At 40.6% G+C, this 18,354-nt stretch overlaps 1 protein-coding gene across 1 annotated transcript in view; it reads left to right on the top strand.

Moving 5' to 3' along the window:
* Positions 1 to 3,021: 3,021 nt before the first annotated feature.
* The window catches only part of LOC118286636 (zinc finger protein AEBP2), a 28,623-nt gene continuing 13,290 nt past the window's right edge, over positions 3,022 to 18,354 (top strand). The window contains exon 1 of the mRNA XM_035611219.2: positions 3,022 to 3,653. Coding sequence (XP_035467112.1) covers positions 3,139 to 3,653 — 515 coding nt within the window. The 5' untranslated portion in view covers positions 3,022 to 3,138. The remainder of the gene's footprint in view (positions 3,654 to 18,354) is intronic.

The following is an 18,354-nucleotide window of genomic DNA, read 5'->3' as shown; positions in this document are numbered from 1 at the left end:
TCAGAAGGAATCAGATTGCTTTAAACTACTGGGCAAACTTAGAGGGCCACAAGGAGAGTCACCATACACAGAAGGTATTACAGATATGTTAAGAGAAAGAGAAACGACAGATCAAGATCTTTGGGTGGACGATATGAGAAACATTTATGGAAATAGGGATAGGGGAGTTAATGGTGTACCGTTCTCCAATGTTCCACCTTGGTTATTAGAGGATTTAATGGTTGACATGCACCTGTTAAAATGGAAGAAAAAGAAAAGTATAGATAAATACAAGGTTAACAAGTATCTAGAGGAACATTACTCTGGATATATTTGAATATTTACTGATGCATCAAAAACAGATGTCAAATAATGATAATGTCAAATAAAAGAGTTAATAATAACCTTTTGGTATTTAGAGGGGAAATTACTTATTTTAGCCCTAGAATGGATAGAAAATTGTAAACCATACAAAGTGTTATTAGGATTAGATTCAAGCAGTGCATTAACCAGTTTCATAAACATGCAGTCAGAAAAAAAAACAGGACATAATGCTGGAGATAGCCATTTGGGCTAAAGCAAAGTTCATCTGTTGACAGAATAAACAAGGCAGGAGTCACAGTAAAGTTCATCTTGATTCCAGAAAAGGTGCAACAAAAAAAGTAGAGGTGTAAATATGGTAGTAAATTATAGTAAGGCTGAAGTAAAAAGCATAGTGAAAGCAGAATTTAAAAAGAAGTGTCAGAAGCAATGGAACAGGGAAACTAAAGGAAAATGGTTCTACAGTATCCAAAAGGAGGTCGGAGTAATGAGAGAAATAAGTTGGAATCAAAACGAAGACAACATCATTTTCAGAATGAGATTTGGGCATACTGGATTAAATAGTACGCTTAATTTAATTGGAAAGCATGAAACTGGTATGTGTGAGGAATGTAATAGTCAAGAAACAGTAGAGCATGTCATTATTTATTGTCCAAAATGTGCCGGGTGTCACTGAGTAAAAAAGGGGTGGTGCCCCAATTACTTAAATGTAGCAGATATAGTGCTACCGGCAGGAGGAACTCTAGTGGTGTTTGGGTTTCAGGCCAGTGGAGTGACGAAAGATTGAGCACAGCTCATTCCATGCTGGCGTGCAGAGGGACGTTTTAATGCAGGAAAACCGGTAGGCCTTATGCGGTTTTGTTTTTTGTTTCATACGGTTGAGTGTGTGTAACATTTACTGTTTGTCTGTATTTCAGACCCGCTTCCCTGCTGGGTGGAAGATGGCTGGTAGTCGGTCTGTGCGGATGTAGCTCACAGTACCAAGTATTTTTAGATTTATTATGTAGTTATAATCAGGATGTATTTTAATACTGTTGAAATAAACTGTTTTAAGATTGTTAATATTTGTTTCACTGCAGAGCATCAGTGGGCCATTTGCTGCTCTTGCCGTATGATACATTTTTTGGTTTGATTATTAACCAATCAAACTAGTCCGCCTTGGCAAGTGAGCCAGTAGAGGGCAAAATATATGGGTTTTGCCCTTGGGGCGGCCTAGTTTTCTTTTCTTTATATTGTTTGTTATTTGTGTTTGTCTATTATTTTTGTCAATCTGTTTTACTTCCCCCACTAACAATAAACATTGCGTTAGTTGAACTCCGCCAGACAGTCAGGGTGGGCTTAAGGTGTGCCGTGGTTAATTTGTTCGCAGTGAAATTATTCACGTGTGTAAACCGGTGTGTTAAACTCACTTAAAGTGCAAGTCTTGACGTTTATCGTGTGTACTGGTGTGCAGTGTAACTTAACCCCTGCCCTGTTGCTGATAGAGGGGGAATCAACTGTTGGAATGTTAAAGTGGGCGAGTACATTTTAAAACAGAACTTGTGTAATAAAACTCATTACTCCTTACCTCCTTGACTGTCATTTCTGATGCTAACGACCTGTAGTGGGTGTACAAAAATATCAGCAGGAAAGGCTGATTTTACAACATAAACTAGGAAGAGAACACATCAAATTCAATATTAAATAAATAATGCAGAGGAACCCAGGGCATGTGGGATAAAGAGCAGTATTTATTTTCTTGGAAAAGACCGGAATTATTAGAAGAATATAGAATAGTTTCTGGGTTTTTTTGTTTAGTTTTTATTTATTTAGCTTTTTTGTTTCTGTTTTTTTGTTTTGTTTTTTGTTTTCTCATACAGTAGAATAGACCATTCTGATCCACACTCCATTTCAGAAGGTGGCGGTAGTGAACACCTAAAAGTTGTTTGCCAACCGCCATAAAAAAGATAAAAGAAGAATAAGAGAAGCAAGCCTGCATTTCAATGCAACAAGTTGGCCACTGAGGTCATCACGGTTCAACGAGTCCACACTGAGTGAATGGAGTTGTAGTTTCAAACGGCTGTGCAGTGATGGAGGATGAATACAGATTTTTAAAAAGAGCGGCGCCTTCACCAATATGCACTTTGCTGAGATTAGAAAGTGCTTTTCAGCACTTTTTTGAGAAGGATCGTTTTTCTGTTTGTAGCAACACGTGGAGCTGAGAGGGCACAATGCCAAAGATGGTCTATCTTTACGAAGATGACTCACTCAAAAAAAGTTAACTCTGCTGCTCCTTCGAATTATAAATATGATCACCTTTTCTGATTGCTTCCTTCATAACTAACACACACACACACACAGACAAATATATATATTAAGGGGCGTAATTACCCCAGTCTCTTTGGAATTATTTTGTGTGGCTGTGGCTCAGGAGGTAGAGTCGGTCGTCCACTAACCTGAAGGTCGGGGTTTAATCAAATATATAAAAGTATATTCTGATTTTAGCATTAATTGATCAATTTAAAAATGTTGTGACATGTAATACATCTATAATGACTCTTTCACAATACAGAATTAGGGTCTGTTCTGTTAGTCAAAATGCACCGCGAAAAGTCCTTGCGATGGTCCAAGTAGAATGAATAACTTGTAGGCACTCTGAACCGCTGAACACATATTCTTGTACCGAGTGAGACATCTTTCCACAAAGAGCAGCTTCGACCATGCGGGGCCCTGACGTCACGCAAAACCACTGCTGTGTTCAACGCTTGGAGCGGAGAGTGTGGGTGGAGGAGAGGGGGCAGCTTCAGGGCAACTTTTCCACTGGAACGTCACAAAATAAGGTCCCCGTGTTGTTCAAAAATGGCCCAAATAACGAGCGAAGGAGCGGAGCCAGAGTCTCAGCCCAAGCCGGATCAAAACGGCACCGGTGGAACAGCAGAAACCTGCACAGAGGAACAGGCCAGGCCGGACCCCAAACAGGAACCGGGCGACAACAACGAGAACAGAGCAGGAATGGATGTGAACGTTGGTCGTGGTGCGCCTGAGGAACACGGGGATAGTCCGGCCCGTGTCCCCGACGCCGACAAAGAAGCTGCTTCTCCGACCGAAAAATCCGACGGCGATGAGGGGGAGCCAGGCGGTAAACTCTCTGAACCGGGGAAAAGTCCCTTTCAGGGGAGTTTGGCGAGTAGTATCGATTCCGCACAAGAGGGTTCCCGGGTGCTGAAACAAGAACAAAGAGAGAGGGAGAACGTGTCCTGCTCCCCGTCCGTCGACCGCACAAAGACCCCCAGCCACGGCACGAAGAGACGGGCCAGTGTGGAGCTGACCTCCTCGGATGGAGAGCCGCTGAGTCGGATGGATTCAGAAGACAGGTCTGTTGAAGCAACGCGAGGCCTACACTACTGATTCCCACAACAACCAAGAGTCGGTGTTCGATCACAGCACGGTGCCAAGTTCACTGTTTTAATGTTAGCTAAAGACAGGTCGTTTACAACTTGAATTGATTCGCCTCCGCCATGTAGTTAAGTTCCTCAACATATTTATGATATATATTTATACCTTTGGTGAATAATAACCTAAATTGGGGTTATTACACAGTAAATCTGACTGAATCATTAACACCAATGATGTAAAATGATGCGATCATTGTAGATACAAGATAGAGAAGCACTGTAGGACAGCGTTTCCCTACCTTGGTGGCTGGTAACCCTTTAAAAGAAAGATTTTTAAATGTGAAAACTTTTTTGTTTTATTTGAATACTGTTATTAAGATGATTGAGGTGGTTAAAAAAGATTAAGACATTAACAAGACCAAAACCAAATATTTCACTATCCTGAATTCTTAGGAAAAGCAAATATAATTTTGTGCACATTGGTTTTACTTTTCTATCCTGTGAATCATCTCACCACCCCTCAGGTTTATTGTGCAGCCTCTGGTGGTGGTCACTTCACCCATGTACGGAACCACAGCTACAGAACAGAAGTGAATGTCCGTGGACATGGCTGAATTCAGTCAGGCATTAACCTGCTGGAAACTTTATAATTTATTAATTTACCAATGAATTCGTGAAAAAAATGTTTTTAAAGAATCTGAACAATTCTGAGGAGGACGCCAGATGATGACAAATTGCAGTCTGTATTTGTTTGAAAGCAGATGTTGCCATGTGAGTAAGTTTATGCACACACAACACTAAATTCAGAGCTGTTTCTACTAAAAGCCTTCTAGCAGTTTGATAGGATTATGGATTGCAGTCCTGTGTTGAGGTCAGTGCATCTTTAGTCAATGTTAGGGTTAACTGAGAAGTTGTAAACAGGTATTTTTAATACAATGCATTGGGCTGGTTTGGAGAGGGCTGCACGGTGGTGTAGTGGTTAGCACCTTTGCCACACAGCAAGAAGGTTCGGGATTCAAATCCCGGTTCAACCAGGGCCTTTCTGTGTGGAGTTTGCATGTTCTCCCCGTGCCTTATGCGTGGGTTCTCTCCGGGTTCTCCGGCTTCCTCCCACAGTCCAAAGACATGCAGAATGGGGTTAGGTCCATTGGAGACTCTAAATTGACCGTAGGTGTGAATGTGAGAGTGAATGGTTGTCCGTCTCTGTATGTGGCCCTGTGATAGGCCGGCGACCTGTCCAGGGTGTACCCCGCCTCTCGCCCAATGTTAGCTGGGATTGGCTCCAGCGACCCCCCGCGACCCTTAAATGGATAGAGCGGTAGACGATGGATGGATGGATGGGCTGGTTTGGTAGAGGTGTTTTTTCAGGTGATGGTGAGACATCAAATACAGTCCAGGAAGTTCCAAGTTTTGAGGCCTCATCCTTTGGACTATCTACCTTTCTTTATTTTAAAACGGTGGTTTTAAAGTACGTCAGGTTTGAACGTAGCAATAGCAGTTTCTAATATGATACATGATTCTATACACTGGAATAAATTGCGCAATGACCAGTAGAGATGCTGCATTCATGTTCCAAAGTTATCTACTCAATAGGCACATACGCCTGAAAAGTATGTGCAGGCTGCAGCAGATACAACTTGTCAATTAATCGGTTAGTAGATCTGAAAAAAAATCTGGAACTATTTAAATAATTGAATAGTACTTTAATTTTTCAGCAAAATTTCCAAATGTTTACTACTTTTAGCTTCTCAGATGAGAGGATCTGATAATTTACTTTGTTATACATGGTAGCTTACTGAATATCTTTTGATGTTGACCTGTTGGTCAGGCGAAACGAGACATCTGAACATGTCTTCTTGGGCTGGTGTAATTGCTACAGGCATTTTCACAATTTTAATTAAATTATTATACAAAAATGATTAAAACAATAACCTGAAAGAATAAAAAATCATTTAATCATCAAAAATTGTTATTTGCAGCCTTAGGATGGGCTTCCCCACACTTCTGCAATTTGGACCTATAGAGGCAAGGCAAGGCAGGTATATTTGTTTAGCACATTTCAACAACAAGGCAATTCAAAGTGCTTCAACTATTAGAGCATGCTCAGTAGAGTCCTAGGCATGCTGAGATCATGCGTGTTTGAGACTTCCTGTACACATGAATCGGATAAAAACCATTTCATTTTAATGGTCCTCTAGACTCCAAAAATTACTGAACCAAGTATATCAAATTCTCCTTATCCAAAAATTTATGTTGAAGTATTGGTGATGGTGAATGGGAAAAAATTCTTAGAAATCTGCTCACAGCCTAGTGCTTCTCATGGTGGTTGATCAGCACCCCCCTCTGAGTCATTTGACATGGATCATCTCAAAAAGTTGACTCATACATTGCAAGAGATTGTGTTCAGTATACCATGAGTCATATTTCCAAAAAGAATGAACATCCCATGTCATTTAAATTTTTTACATTTTATTTCAGCAGGTTTGTTGCTATAAACCCAGGGATTCAATTTCTTGGAAATCCGTAAACTACAATTTCCAATCCATTATAAGACTTCTGAAGTCAAAGTAATATTGCGGAGTGTCAAACCGAACGAACAGTAACACTGTTCTGAAAGTTCAGCACTGCTCTGGAGAAAGCAAATACCGTTATGCCTATAATACAAGACAGCGTTCGTATGATGTGCTGTTATTGGTTTTAAAATAGGAGATAAATTCTTGACGAGTAAAAACAAGCTCTGATCACCCCCTGACGTTTTTACTGCAGAAATTAGAAGTAATCCAGACTAGATTATTCGTCTGCATGATTAAATGGTAGATGGGGAAAATGACTTGGACTAAAAAAAAAATTCAGTCAGCAGATCTTTTTTGCCTTAATCCCTGGCTTAACCAATTGGATGATGTCATATAGAGTAATCTGTGACGTTTCGTCCGATGCCCTCCTCGTGGCATGGCGGCTAATTCGATGTGCCGCAATGAATCTTAAGATGATCATAACTCAACCAAATGTGGTCATATCATATCCTTAAACACATTTGCATATCAAGATTGAACCATGGTAATAACCCCACCTACTGGCCACAGGTCATTTTGTACTTTCACATCCTCAGCCATGCAAATTTCAACACATCCAAGTGATATGGACCCATGACCTTTTCTGTCTCTAAAAATAAATAATCGCGCAGACTATATGAAGGCCTTTGTCTGTCATGCGTTTTCACTGCAACAGATGATGGGCGTAGCCTCGAGCTGACTTTAATGTGGAACCACATATTAACGCATCAAGTTATTTCTCTGTGTCCGCTGAGCATCTGCTCAAACTACTTCCTGTTTCTGATAGGGCCCGACCGATATTGGATTTTTGGGGCAGATGCCGATATTCTCACAATCATATAATATTATTTAATTTTTATGTTTTTATGCATTATGATGGGTTTTTCAATTTCAAGCGTTACATTTTTTCTTGATGTCTGACTTTTTTCGATGACAGTTTTTTTTCTTTCTTTAGACTGTCAGGATTTTTACAATGTCACTGGTTTTCAGTTTCAACTTTCTGTCACTTTTTTAGCATGGAGAGGAGTGGCTTGAGGGGCCGGAGGGGTTGCGGAGCTCATCATCTGCCACTTTAAGTTCGGCTACTGTTGCATCGCAGACTCTTATTGAGAAGGACTGAGTCAGAAAGGGAACTTCTTGATGGCAAGTCATCAAAATGACTTCCTGCTACATCTTCAGTTGTATAAGGTCCTTCACCAGGATCAGAACATGGTTCATGTGCTTTATTAAGATGCTTTCTAAAACCAGAAAAAGTGCCATAAACTTGTGAACAACCAAACTGGCCGCATTTAAAGGGCACATATTATGCTCATATTCAGGTTCATACTTTTAAAAAGGGTCAACACATGAAAGGGTTTGCATGCCACAATGTTCAGCAAAGTCTTCAGTGTTCTCATACTGTCCGTTCCTCCAGCGGCTCATTTCACCCTCTGCCTGTCATGCTCGGACTTACTCTCGGCCCCCTTGCAAAAAAAGCTCAGCCTCATCTGATTGGCCAGTTGGCCCAGTCTGCTGTGATTGGTCAACTGCATTCAGGGCGTGTACAAAATCTCACGCCTCTTCCCCAGACACGGACGTTCCAAGCCGGCTGGCTCACGGAGAAGCTAAAAACACAGATGTTGCTGAGCTAAGCAACAATGGCGAATTTTCAACTGTACCAGTTTAATCCTGATTCTGACAGCGACAGAGAGGAAGGACAAGCCGGTAGTCCTGGCGCTTTTCAACTGAGACTGGAGCAGGACGGTTGAGACTGGTAAGTCACATTGTTACTGTGTACTTCTTCTAAATGACTTGACTGACTGAATTGCATGTTACTGTAGTCAGGGAAACGTGTGGACACTGCATCAGAACACTCACAGAGAGAGAAATGTCTGCTGCAAATCATGTTGCCAACTACCTGGTAACAGCAGAAGCACTCACCAAACTGTTCTGAGTGTCATGTCTCCTGTTCAGGAGGGAGGGGGAGGGGGCGACAGGCAGAGAAAGGGGGGGGGGGGGGGGGGCAACAGGCAGAGAGAGAGGGGAGCATGGCTCCACGCACAACCCCTTTATTGAATTAGACTAACGTTGCTTGTGTTGGGAAATAAAGAACCCCCCAAAATATAGCTTGTTATCTAGTTTGCTTTGATGAGTGACTAAATCAATTGAACTAAAAGTTGAGCATTTATTTTTTATTCAGCAACAAATTTGTATTTACCTGTTTTACAGTGAAACACACATTACTTCTTGGATCAATATTTGTCTAATGCAGGGCTGCTGCCTCAATCATTATTTGCTCTATTAGATCTTGTAAAACGTATCCTTTTTTCCATATTAGGTTCTCAGAGGAATGAATCAGGCCCCCCTCTGCAGAACAGAAGAACAGTAAGTTTCTGTTATGAGATGCAACTGCATAAAATAAAGGAAAACAGTTTTCAATATATGACAGGATCCACAGAACAAATGAAGAAATGAGAAAAATTATTTTCTTAAAAATATATTTATTTTTTACAAATGTAAGTAAACCAGAAATATATAGCAGTAGAGGCAATTTGCAACTGCAATAATGCCTCATTGTTTTTCTCGCAGTTGGTGCTGTGGGACGTCACAACAGGGTCGCCATCGCGTCATCCTCCGGATCCGCAAGGAGTTTCCGGATCCAGCTGACCAGTGTGTTGGCTTCTGACCGCCGCTTGACTGAAACCTGACATGTGGCGATCAACCATTTCCTCCTATCATATTGGGATGACAGATCCTTGGGGTGGAGATTTTTTCATCTACTCCACAAATGGTGCTGGGTCCTCAAACACCATCCCCATCAAGTCACCCACATAATCTGTAAAATATTCAATTCCTTTGTTCATTTTCTAGTGTTATCCTGAATCCACTTTTGTTGTTAACTTAAAATCTTCAGAATTATTATTATTCATTTGAATTTGTTATCATGTTTGTAATAATAAAATAGTGTTTTACAATTTACTGAATTGGGGTTCTGTTTTAAAAGGCTTTGTGGTGGCTTCACCCTTCTTTGTCTTTGGGTAAGAGGGGGTCTTCATGCCCATGGATGTTTTGTATGTTGTTAAACAGTGAAGTCCACTTGGCCACCTTCTCAGGCCCTGAGGTTGAAGAGGTTGCACTCCAATATACATGGTTCTTTAAACCGTGGAACACGAGTGTTGCGATGCGATTGGTGTGATGTACTCTGAAACACAAGGGGAAATAAAACAATACAAAATGTATGTCTAATGACAACAATCACAAATATTTTTTTTGAAATATCAAAAAATGAAATTCATATATAATAAATACAACATGTGCTGTGTACATTACATAACACGCATGCATGTAACCAGACGAAGAGAACACGGAACAAACAAAAACAGTATATTATTTTTCCTTGATGTATAAGCCCCGGTTGTCTAGCTCAGGACCAAATATACTGAGGGATAAGAGTAAATTAATTCATATAATAATGTACACACAACCATGCTAGTGATAGCACTGTTTATAACAAAGACCGGGTGGAACCGACGTCTCTCGCTCAACTCATTCTAATTTGCCGTCATCTACAACAGGTCAAAGTGTAGCCGAGGAAGTTCATCCAAAATCGGATGTTTGGTAGCAACCAACCGTCAAAACAGCCGCATCACACAGGCCTCACGGTACACAGAGAGGCAGCAGCAGAACGGAGCAAAGTTAGGAGCAAAGTTAGCAGAGTCCCAGAGCTGCGGTGGCCTGCAGCCACAACATTACATCTATAAATGACCACTGTTAAATATGATAAGATCGAGAAACAACTGTACATTTCTACACAATGTTGCCACGTGACGACGTCACACAGTCCGGCCCTCAGTATCGCTCCTGTACTGGAGCCCGCAACAGAAACTAGCCGTGGTAGCTGTGGTGCTCCCTCCGGTGGCTGTGGTGCTAACTCCGGTAGCTACCCAGCAAACACAGTTACTGACGAGTGCTCATGAAAGACATGCTTCAATCTCACGTCATCTCACCAACACTCATAGCGTCAACGTTATTGTGGCTGCTCCGGCGACGGCAAGTAACTGAAGCCTGTAACTCCGGTGACAGACGTGATGTTTACATCGGTTGACAGGGCTAGCTTAGGCTAACACGGCTAAACTAACAATGCAGACACAGGAGGCACACACGGTCTGAAATCTTACATCTCAAACACATTAATCGACTTGGAGCACATTCCCGGTGGCCTGAGCCAGAGTCTCCCCCGCTAAAGCCCACTAATGCCGGTAATATTAACGACACATGTATAGTTTACTTGAGCGTTAGCTTGTGCTACTGCGGCTAAACACACACGGCAGAACACTACGAGGACACACACACACACACCGGGCGAAGTCTTAAAAAACTTACATGTCTCTCCTCTGTAGCTTTGCCGAGGACAGTTGGAATTGCTCCATCTTGCAAAAAAGTTTTTCTTCCAGTCTGGTGTTGCACCGGCCCAGGCTTGAATAACAGTCCGACACAAAGTGGTTCACACACTCGCAGCTTTTCACCGACTGTGGCTGGAACATTTCCATCAAAAATGAAGTCAATCCACCTCCTAGTGTGTCCTCTGAGGCTGGGAGTCCATGTACAGGTTTATGTTGGTCTGTACAGCCAACAACAGGCAAACGTTACTAACTCTTTTCGGCATTATGCTAGCGCTCTGTCCGTCGCTTGCCGAGAGAAAACAATGGCGTAGATGCGCTCCAGTGTCTCGGAGTTCAGGGGCGGAGATTCTCAGGTTGGGGGTGTGTTTACCCCAGGAGCAGCTTCATGTTTCGTAACAGGACGCCCGGGTTGTGACTGGCTCGTTCAGAGCCCGTCTGAAAGGTTAAGCCAATCCACTAAATAACGACTTTTTGTTTCTTTTTCACTTTTTGTGGGCCGGCAGGCACCCCACACACCCCAAAAAATGTGCAAAAGGGCTGAAAAAGTGGTTTAAGACTGAGTGACTTTCCTGAACAAAGTCAGTGAACCAACTTTAAGTGCTTTGTCAGGGAATAAGCATTTGCCTGGTGGCTTTTGCAAATAAAACACAACTTCTCAGTATCAGCTCAGTGCAGCATCAGAGCCCTCAAAACACACCATCTCAGTATCAACACAATGCAGCATCCGAGCCCTCAACTCTGCAACCCTAGGATTCACCCCTTGAATGGGTGTGAGTGGTATCAACATCTATTTCATAAATGGTGGTTTGCAAGCAGTTGTACACATTTGCCAGCTCCTGGTTTTACGAGGTACCAATAGCAAAATGAGCTTTGAAAAGCTCAACAAAACAGGCAAGAGAGTCTGGTGACTTACAGTGTATTGCATGTTTGTCAATCACAATGAAGTACTCGTGAATCACACTCCTCTGGGTCCCCACAGCAAGCAGATAGGGTTGAAGGCTTTCCCTGATGCTGTCCAGATGCCGTCCAGATGCCGCTGGACGCTGGTCCCAGTCTGTGACACAAGAACTTCATTAGTCTGGTAATGAAATTAGTCACAGTTCGCAAACAGTTTGCGAAAATGTCTTTAAATTACAAATAAACATTTGACCCTTATATTAAAAATGGTTAATGGGATTAGGAATGGGAACAGAAGAGTGATCTTTCTTCTAATTTTATTGAACTGTAACCTCACCTTGATGAACTTCACAATATAGTCACTGACATGTTTGGCTGAGAGCTTTCCTGGTGACTTGCGGCCATGAGGGGACGGTGGCAGAAGGTGGACAAGAATCAAAATGGATGACATGTCACTGCCCCATCCTGAAAACACAACTTAAGATGTTTTATTAACTTCAGTCATTCCATTTTCCTTTAAAAAAATCCATTAGTATAATCCTTTTATTCCAGTGTACCATTTCCCACTTCTTTTGTGGACTCAGTATTTTGAACCAGGTCTTGATGGTCTGTGTGAGGCCACGTTTTTGTTCAAGGACTTTCTGTTTGTAGACAGTAGGCAACTTCTCAAGGGACTTTGCAGAGGCGGCATCACCAAACGTGACTAAATTCCTGCTCAATCTGCAGACAAGCTTTTGGACCACCTGTAACAGAGGTGGAACGTTTACTAGGTATGTCTGCTCTATACAAGTATGACATTGTGTCCTATGGTATAAGAAACAAGGCTCAGAAACTCTACAAAGATGGCCATACATTTTGTCATGAGAGATATTATCCTTGGCTTCAGTTGCACTATGAAAGTAGAGGGACTGTAGCTTAAAAAAACATAATACAGCATCTTCTAACATGTTGAATGATTTGCTATCGAGAGTTCTGGGCAGGCCGGATTTGACTTAGAAATAATTGAGAATACGGGTCGGTTCCGGTACTGAGCTTTGCGGGTGGGGTTTGCAAAACTGGACCTGTGCAGGATTCTGAATTAAAACAGGGTTCCCCCTAGGAAGCGATTACTTGAGTCACACGATAGCTAAAATCATTGCTGCAAATTCTCTGCATTAATGCTTTGTGTGTTTTGCACAGATAATTATTACTGTTGCACAACGCACAAAACAAAACAAAAGTATTTCTTATCCGATTACTCGATGGAATAATCGTTGGAGAATACTTAATACAGTAATTAATCAAAGTCAATACTGTGAGAATACTGAGAATTTTTATAATGAGAACTAGCAGGCTTAACAGAAGCTCACAGACAACAATTAAAGAGTGTGGTGGCCACTGGCATTAAGTAAATGAATGTGTGAAAGAGTGAATGTTAACATGTATTGTTAAGCGCTTTGAGTGGTCCATTAGACTAGAAAGGTGCTACACAAGTGCAGTCCATTTACCGTATAACTTCAAGCACTTTCAATTACCAATGTGTATTTATGTCCATTTCCAAAAACATTCAAGGCCTTGCTTCGCCCCTTAAACTCACAAACTTTCAAGGATTTCAAAGACCCATAGGGAACCTGTTAAAGTCTAACTACCATCAAAATCACATACCTGTTAGTGACCGATGGAGGGTCTTCTTTTGTCCCTCTGATGCTTCCTTTTGAATAAATTTCAGTCTCAATGCCAGATACCCACCTCCATCTTCTGCATTCTAATAATTCACCTAAAGTACAGTGTTAAAGGGTGATAATCAGTTTGATTGAGCAAGTTAAAATGTGCCCATAGATGAAGAATTGCTATTTAAATCAATAATTAAAATATGTACATTCTGAGCAAAATAATTAAGGTTTAAGAGTCCCAGAGAAATGAGGAATAAACAGGTTAGACTTAGTTTTTTGTTTTTTTTGTTCACTCTAGTTTTTATTGAGTTTTCGGTATATCACAGTCATATCAATTTACAAATGTTGCTCAAGTAAAAAAATAAAAATAAAAACAAGAAAAAAAAAGAAGAACAAGAACAGAGCCTGTGGTGAAACTTGATGAGAGCCAAAAAAATAAAAAATATATATATTTGAAAATAAGTTATTTTCGAGTAGCTGCCTTACACTTAAGTACAAACTGAGCCAGTGTTCTTATATTTTGTCTGAGTAAAGTATCCAATTCTGCCATCTCTTTGCATACAAATCCTCCCTTAAACCTAACACAAGTCAATTTTTCCATTGTCCGTATTTCTTCTGTGATATCAAACCATTTATCCTGCTTAGGTTTATACCAATTTCTAGTTATGGCTTTCCTAGCTGCTGTAAGGAGTATCTTTACCAAGTGTTGGTCCCACTGTAGTTTTACTGCTGAAATATGACCCAAGTAAAGGACAGTGCATGAAAAAGGGATCTTATATCCAAGCACGTTAATAAAGACTAAATCTTCCCAAAATGACTTGACATTTTCCACAACTCCCAAAAATATGTGTGATGTGCTTCTAAACAGCCACATCGTCTCCAGCAGGGCTGGTGTGTTGAAGTTGCTTTACTGCTGATTTTAGGTGTAATAAAAAAACGTACCAAATTTTTCCAGTTGAATACCCTCAGTTGCTTTGAGCTTGTGGAAGTATGCTGAGTTTCACACGTCATACCATTCATCTGATGAAATTTCTAAATTCAGCTCATTTTCCCACCTTGATTTCAGATATAATGTTGTTACCCCTACATTCCATAATGCGTTCATAAAACATGGAGATTACTTTAATACATTTACTATTTGGTCTATATGCATTCCTCATATCTTTTACAACTGGGTTTAATTCTTGTGAGTTCTCCATCTTCATTTCCTTGTTGTAATACTCTCTGAATTGTATATACCTAAATAAGTCTCGATTATGGAGGGAAAATTTTTCTTTTAATATTGCAAAGCCTGCAATTCCTTGTTTTCCATCATTGTGCACACTGCCTTAATACCTTTTACTGCCCATTGCTTGAATATGTAATCATTTTCCCCTGGTTTAAACTGAGTGTCAAAGGCTATCCATCTACGTACTTTCTGATCTTTCCTTAGTTTATATTGCCTTACAAAGGTAAGCCAAAACTCAAGTGCACCAGAAGTGATTGAGTAAATTTTACTTTTGACTAATAGAGGGATTTCCTTTTCCCCTAAAACTGACTGGATCTGATTACCCTCAACATATGTCTCAATTTCCTTCCATCTGGCAAAAATAATTATCATTACACCAAAGAAATAAGGGACAAAATTGAGCTGCATAAAAATAGTCTTTGAGATTTGGAAGTGCCATCCCTCCTTTAAGTTTGGCCAACTGAAGTGTTGTGTATCTTATTCTCAGCCTCTTTCCATCCAAGATAAATCTAGAAATAAATCTATCCCAAGTTAAAAATTGGTGTTGAGGGACCCCTACTGGCAAAGCCTGGAACAGATATAGCAAGATGTTCATCTTAATTACGTTAATCTTACTACCAAAATCCAATGGGTAGGTGGACCATCTTTCGATATCTTTTTTAATATTCTGGTTAATCGAATTGTAGTTCGCCTCGTACATTTTGTCCAGATTTTTTACAATGTTCACCCCTAAATATTTTAAATATTCCATATCCCATTTTAAATCATATCTACATTTTATTTCCTCTGAAGGATTACAATTAAGTGAAAGAAGTTGTGTCTTCTTTCACCAGCATAGCAATAATAGTTTTCTAGAATTTCCATCAGTATGGGAAAGGAGGACTCAGGGTCTGACGAATGAACCAAAATATCGTCTGCAAATAAACTAATTAAACGATCTTTATGTCCGGTTTCAATGCCTTGTATGTTTTCATGCTGGCAGATTGCCTGAGCTAGGGGTTCAATACAGAAAGCAAAAAGTGTGGGGCTGAGACAGCAACCTTGACTAGTTCCTCTTTCCAGTGTGATTGATGGAGATAGTGATCCATTCATTTTTATTCTTGCTGTTGGTTGTTGATAAAGTGTCCTAATGATCCCTACTGATTGTTCGTTAAAGCCAAATCTTTCTAAAGTTTGATAGAGGAATTGCCAATTGACTCTATCAAATGCCTTTTCGGCATCAAGGCTTAGTAATACCGCTGCTTTATTTTCCATTTTTTTCTATCTATCAAATGCAGCGTCCTTTTGATATTGTCATGTGTTTGCCGGTTTTTAACAAATCCTGTTTGGTCTTCTTCAATTAGTTCAGGGAGGATATTCTCAAGTCTTTTTGCAATAATCGTTGTGTACAGTTTATAATCCACGTTTAAAATTGAGATCGGTCTATAATTGCCGCTATATTCCTTATCTTTCCCCTCCTTTCTTAGAACTGTAATGACTGCCTCTTCCCATGATGGTGGAAGTTTATTTTCTCCTTTAACCGAATTAAATGTTTTCAGTAGGAGGGGAGCTAGTTCTTCTTTAAAGGTTTTATACCACTCTGCTGGGAATCCATCACTACCTGGAGTTTTACTTGATTTTAAATTGCCAACAGCATTATTTATTTCTTTCAGTGTAATGTCTGCTATAATGTAATCATTCTGTCCTGTGCCAATACTAGGTAAATCCAATTCATTGAGAAAAATTTTCATTGCATCCACTTTAGTAACAGAGGTTTCTGCATTTACAGTAGTTGTTTATAATAGTTCAGGAAGACGGCCTCTATTTCCTCTGGGTGATATTTCAATTGATTTGTTTCTGGGTCCCGTATCTTATTAATGGTACTATCCACTTGTTGTTTATGTAGGCGTCGGGCAAGTAACTTGGCTGCCTTAGGACCTGATTCGTAATATGCCTGTTAGAAAAAACGTGCCCTCTTCTCGACATCTTGTTCTAGTAAATCATTGATCTGTTTCCGTAATTGTTTTATATGCACTAATAGTTTTGGATCTCTGTTATTTTTATGTTGTCGCTCCACATTTGATAAGTCTTTTACATGTTCATTATATTCCATGGTTCTCTTCTTTTTGTGTAATGCTGTTAAAGCAATTAATTTGCCACGTATCAATGCCTTCAATGAGTCTTTAGCATAGATGGATCCACCTCCCCATTGTCATTAATGCTCAAATAATCTTTTATTTCCAATTTAATTTGTTCTACAACTGCTTTGTTATTTAGCATACCAACATTCAACCTCCACCCCGTATTCCTCCTTCTACTTTCTAGTTGAACTGTCAAATACAGTGCGCTATGATCTGAGACATCAGCTACCCCAATTCTACAATCCTTCACCCTATAACAGTCACTCTTCGGCATAAAAAAATAATCTATCCTGGAGTAAATAGAATGTGGAGCCGAATAGTGAGTATAATTCCTGTCAAATGGCATCACAAAAACCAATGTCATTCAAGGCTGTACTGATTAATTTTGGTAATTTGTTTTTATTCTTCTTTAGACAAGTTGTCCAGATAATGATTTAATACTACATTAAAATCTCCCCCACATATACAAACACCCTCGGCTTCCAGTCCAATTACATCCATTAAGGATTTAAAAAATATTTTGTTACTATCCGGAGGTGCGTATACATTTATTAAGGTTACTATATCTTTTTTAATCCTTCCCTTTCTTTTATTTCTTTATAGGATTCAAACTTAAACTTATTGGCGACGAGAATAGCAATCCCTCTTCTATGGCTTTGCACATATGAGTTACAGTAAGTATTTTTAAAACCAAATCGTTTCAATTTCTCATGCTCTTGTCGAGAGAGATGGGTTTCTTGCAAAAAAAGCCTTCTCTTTTTTCAATTTTGCCAATACCTTAGACCTTTTAATCAGATTTCCCAATCCATTCACATTTAAGGACATTAGCTTTACCTCATCAAGTTGCATCGTAACTAAGCTGAAAATATCTTACGCCATTATGTTCCCACAGGCTAAGCTTTGAAGCTTTAAATAAAGATAACTGATACAGAAAAACAAGCTTGGAACGGCTTTGAACAAACATAACCATAAAGTAATAGGACCTCCAAAGACTGAGGGGCATCCCCTTCAGTATTGAGTCGAGGGGGAAATACACCTGTCACAGAGAAAGGGCCCCCTCCCAATTAGTCCGCTACAAACTTCAGTCTCCGAACTTAAGTGCGAGTCCGTTGGCAGGACTGAACTCCCACCTTCCCCGCCAGTCAGCGCATGAATACAAAATATAATATGTGAGGGACCAAGTATTTACCGTCTGCTCTTAATCACTATTGATCATCTCGGCGCTGAAATTCCCGCAGGCGCTCTTTAGCGCGCCTGGCAGTACCCACACCTGCGTGTGATCCCGCTCGCCGCCATGGTGAGGACCGCTGCAGAAGCTCTGCCAGGCGTTAACTACCGGGCAGCCTCTCTGGCACCTCCACGCTGTATCCCTGCTATTGGAGCTCCTGCACTGCCTCCCAGGCACTGCCCGTACGTCTGCACAACGCTGTCCCAGTGGATACTCATCCTATTAAAGGGCGTATGGAAACGAATGCCTTTCTCCTTGAGAGCCTTTTTGATGTTGGTGTACACCTTGCGCTGCTGGAGAACGGTGGCTGTGTAGTCGTGGTCAAAAAACAGCGGCTTCTCTCCCATTGTGATTTTCTGTCGCCATGCTTTTTGGATAATCATCTCCTTAACGCTGTATTGCTGGAAATTAAGTATAATTGATCTCGGGGGTGAGTTGGCTCTGTTGGCGCGCTGTATCTGTAAATCCACATCTTCGCTCAGCTTGAGCTCGGTTCGGAACAGTTTTTCAACAAACGCTGTGATCGACCCATCTTCCGCGCTCTCTGGTACGCCGTTGATACGTAGATTTTTTCGTCTTGATCTTTACTCTAAGTCATTCAACTTGTCCTCTAGCTTCTGC

This window comes from Scophthalmus maximus, chromosome 12 (assembly GCF_022379125.1).
Source record: "Scophthalmus maximus strain ysfricsl-2021 chromosome 12, ASM2237912v1, whole genome shotgun sequence".
Lineage (NCBI taxonomy): Eukaryota > Metazoa > Chordata > Actinopteri > Pleuronectiformes > Scophthalmidae > Scophthalmus > Scophthalmus maximus.
Note: the sequence above shows the minus strand (reverse complement) of the source record. Positions and strands in the feature narration are given on the sequence as shown.